The sequence below is a fragment of the Mauremys reevesii genome, linkage group 8, assembly GCF_016161935.1.
Source record: "Mauremys reevesii isolate NIE-2019 linkage group 8, ASM1616193v1, whole genome shotgun sequence".
Taxonomy (NCBI): domain Eukaryota; kingdom Metazoa; phylum Chordata; order Testudines; family Geoemydidae; genus Mauremys; species Mauremys reevesii.
The window spans coordinates 2,139,124-2,143,579 of record NC_052630.1 but is presented as its reverse complement, the minus strand read 5'-3'; the positions used below and the strand labels follow the sequence as shown (position 1 = coordinate 2,143,579).

The 4,456-nt window shown below is 49.3% G+C and overlaps 1 protein-coding gene across 1 annotated transcript; it reads right to left on the bottom strand.

The window, feature by feature from the left end:
- Positions 1-1,308: 1,308 nt before the first annotated feature.
- LOC120370983 (ovomucoid-like) lies at positions 1,309-2,931 on the bottom strand. The gene is made up of 4 exons (XM_039486393.1): positions 2,874-2,931; positions 2,275-2,297; positions 1,598-1,719; positions 1,309-1,354 (listed from the first exon to the last, which is right to left on the bottom strand). Exons 1-4 carry the CDS (start codon positions 2,929-2,931, stop codon positions 1,309-1,311), a joined length of 249 nt encoding a protein of 82 aa, XP_039342327.1.
- Positions 2,932-4,456: the final 1,525 nt, after the last annotated feature.

Here is a 4,456-nt window from a genome sequence, read left to right as displayed (position 1 = left end):
GCATCCAGTCCGAAGAAGCTCTAGTGCAATGTGTGGCCTAGCTGAACGACTTAGTACAAACGGGACAAACCGATCCTCAATTCCAGCCAATATTTGGCCTATGATCCCAACAGCGATGGCAAGGCCTTCTTCCCAGCTCCAGTTACTATTCAGCAGACGCAAGTGGCCAGCACGTACCTTTCTTCTTCTCCTCTCCCCCCAAAGCCCCCCATAGAGGCTGGGGTCAGGGCCCCCTTTGTGCTGGGTGCTGACCAGACACAGAAAAGCATCAGGCCCTGCCCTGGGCGGTTTACAGTCTAAAGAAACAAACAGACGACGGGTCGGAAATGGGGCTACAACATACAAGCTAGAAGCCTGATGAAGAATCGTTCCAAGTGTATTAGTTAAATGGGTTGTGTCGTGTCCCCCCACCCAAAAAAACTTACAAATATTAAACAATGAGGCTCCCAGCTAGAGCTGGTCACACTAGTAGTTGGGAAACAAAATGATCTGCTGAATTGAGGCATTTTTATTCTGGGCAGGAACTGGCTAAGAACAGCCTTTGACATTGGAAGGGTCTGTTTGAAACACTCAGCACCAAGCTTTGTACATTGTCTTGGCCCACGGCGGAGGAGGAGAGATTATTTACGTTCAGCCATACGGGTCGAGAGCTCCTCTGCGTCCTCACAACAGCCACCGGGCATCCCAAGTAACCCAGCCCAGTCTGGGCTCCAGGTGCCCAGTCCCTACAGCTGTGCCAGCTGCTTTCAAGTCCAGGCACCAGCCCGTTTGCGTGTAACTCTCGTTTGGACGGCCAGTCTCGGCCTGGCGGGAGGGGAAGGGTGACGTGGCATCAATGGACAGCCAGGGATGCCGTGTTCATAGGTTGGGGGCAGAGGGAGACTCCCCCCAGTGCAGCCCCAAATTGAGGCAGCTGATACTCCTGCTGAGGACCAAGCAAGGTCAGCAGATTGTTGGTCTGCTGCACAGGGGCATGAAGGCACCACAGACCCTGGCCGGAGGGTCCCTGTGGTCTCCTGTGCACCAACAAGGAGATGGGCAGCCTCTGCAGCTCCTGGGTCTGGGCGGGTTGGGGAGGAATGTGGGGAGTGAGTTGGGTGTGTGGAGGGAGGGAAGGTTAAAAATCACAGAAGTAAAGAAATTGGCTGAGTTGACTTTATTAAACATCAGCTGTAGAGTCAGCGATGGTGGCAGGAGCCCTCGAAATGGAGGAGGAGCAGAGACCGTGTCTCCATGTGGGGATCTGCTGGTGGGAACTAAAAGCAAACAGGGTCCAGCTCTTCCTCAGCCCTGAGCTCCATCGAGGACTCAGCATTCTCCTTCTTGCTTAAAGCAAAGACTTCCAAGGTTTTCCCTAGAAGGAAAGACAGAGACACAGAACTCAGGGCTGCAACCCTTATGGGCAACGAGGGCAAAGCTCCAGTCAAGGCATCAGCATGTCGAATTCACCAGAGCTTATTCGCTGACAGGAAAAATTCGACTGAGGAAGTTGACCCAGCCTATAGGAGGTAAAGACAAATGGGTGCAGGCAGCAGCTATAGTTACACGACAACTGGGTTTTAGTTTTTATGAATGAGCCATTTATTCCTGTACTCACCACACTGCTTTGCAAAAGAAGCATTTGTTGCTGTATGTTTTGTTATCAGTGCCACAGACCGGGTGGAGCTCCTTGGTGCAGATAGAAGGTAGCTTCCGGTACTCACTGCAGAAACCCTGTGGCTGATGATATTATTATTATTAATGCCATTCTTTGTGTTACATGAGGGCCCTGCTGGTGTCCCATGGTACTGGGTGTGCTATGAATACAGAAGGGACAGTCCCTGCCTCCCAGGGCTCCCACTATCTAACCTGCTCCTCAGCTCTGATGAACTGATTTCCCAATTCCCCTGTTGCTGCCAGCAGGAGCTAAGAAAGGGCAACCACGCTGCCCGTCTCCCTGGTCCCCCAGACTCTTCCGAACCCGCATCCCAGATAGAAAACTCCTCATGCTCTTGTGATACCGTCCCCTCCCCCTTCTGTCTCTGAGTTGCTCCCGGTGCCTCCCCCAGGCCCATCACAGATGGTGTCCTGTCCAGTAAAGGATGGAATCCATCGCTCGGACCACATGGAGTCTCAGCCCCAGGGATTCACTCTCCCCTCACTAGGGCACAGGGTCAAGCCTGCTCCCAATTTACTCCTGAGTCCTAGCATGTTTCTAACCCAGAGATCACGGGCTGCTTGATGTTACAAACCAGGGGAAGGGAACAATTAATTAACAGTGAGAGTTGGACTCACCTTACCATCCTGAGCAGTAGCATCTGGAACAAAAACACAGACACAATGACACAATGCAGGGAAATGCTGGCGGGAAAGTCACTTAAGAACATTCATCTCTGCAGGACAATGCATGCAGCTTCCTCACTGGCAAATGTGACCGTGGGAAGGTTCCCTATGCTAACCCCAGTTGTACGGTAATGTAACTCCATGACCCTCACCGGCAGGTCCACGGCAGTGTGTGTGAGATGAGAATCAGCCCCCGTGGGAATGGAGATTTACAATCAGGCTAGAAAACCACAAAGGATTGTCTGATGGAAGCGTGTAGACAAATGCACCCACAGTCAGACCCGTAAATACTATCATCATTGCCCTGGATTAACTGCAGGTGGATTGTTTGCAGCGCCCAGATTGGGGTTTGGGTAAAAGCCCATAATGGCCCCTGAGTAACATCTTTCCAAAGGAAATTACTGTTTCTGCCATGAGCCACTTTCCCTGCTTAGTCTTGACACCCAAATGTCCATAGCTGGAGCCAAGCTGGTTTTTAACAGTCGAGCCCCTGCTGAAGGTTAGAGGGTCAGACACAGAGCTCTGTACAGGCTGCAGCAAAAGTTACTCACCCTGAAAGCTGGAGAAAAGCCCCAGAGCAAGGAACACAACGACAGCTGCTGTCTTCATGGTGGAAGTGGTTTGTGGGTCTGCTGGAGTCTGTTAGTGCTGAGCTCCACAGATGCTCCCTCAATGCAGCCCAAGGGAGGAGATCTCATATATATAGACAAGAGGTTGGGTTCTCCAACTGGATTATGAAATCCCTGTCAAAATGGTCACTGATTCTACAAACCAGTACAATGAATGGTCATTCCCTATTCCTATTCATGATGGCTCATTGATCATCTAAGTCAGATGTACATTTTGCTCCCTGATTAGTTGGCTAAAACTTTTCCAGCCGGAAGGTCAGGTGTGCCGAGCAACAAATAATAAATACTCTTGTTCATGCATGACAATCCTTCTTGTCATATAAGCCCAGGTGTTTGCATGAAGAACGTTCCCCATCCCTAATGCAAATAAACCTCACAATACAGGACGCTCATAAGTGGCGGCTACGAAAACACTTCGGGGATTGCAATAAATATTCGTGAGGAAAGTTACATTGTTCTCACCCGCATGGCTAATTCTACCCAAATCGTAAATCTTAGCACACCATTGTAGAGAGGAGAGATCATTTACGTTTGGCCTATGTGTCAGTGCAGTGTTGCTTGCTCAGAACAGCTGCTTTGCATCACTCACGCTAGCCTATGCTATCACGCCCCAGTAACCCAGCTCATGCTAGGGTCTGTGTGTCCTGTTCCTAACACACCGGCGGCTGCTTTAGTGTTCAAGCACCTGCCAGCCTGTTTGTAACAGGTCTTGGGACACTCGAGCTCAGGCAGGAGGGAGCAGATGTTTGGCGGATAAACGTGTCTGCGCAGATGTGACAGACGTAGACTTTCTACTTGGTACCTCACAACATGCTGACTAAAACCATTATACATGATCATTATACAGTATCAATAGAGCGCACATTAAATGGATTATTAACTGCCTCATTCATAGGCCTCAACAAGTAGTTGTTAAGAGGAAATAATCAGTGAATGAGGGTGGTTCTAGTGAGGTTCTGCATGGATCAGTACTAGGCAAGTCAGTCTTCCATTTTTTTCATCACTGCTCTGGAAGTGAATAATAAAGAACTGCTTATACAATTTGTGGATGACACAAAGGTTGGAGGAGTGGCATCTAATGATGAAGGCAGGGACGTCACACAGAAAGATCTGGATTGCTTTATAAGATGTTCTGTAACATACAAAATAGGTTTTAATACAGCCAATGGAAAGTTATTGATTTGGGGCTACAGGCTGCAGGCTGGCCCTATAGAATAGGACACAGTCCTCTGGAAAGCAGAGACTGTGAAACTGAACATGAGCTCCCGGTGTAGCGAAAATGACTAATGCGTTCCTTTGGCTGTAGAAGCAGGGGAGTGTAGGAGTCAGGAGGTGATTTTCCGCTGTACATGACAGAGCGAACAGGGACGTTTGAGAGGGAGAGAAGGCGATTCCCCTGCTGAACGAAGAAAGTGCGAGGACTAACTTTGGGGTAAGTGAGTCTGTTTGTATTTTTCTTTCTCTTTCAGGTTATTTCAGGTATTTTCAGTTATTTCAGTTACTGG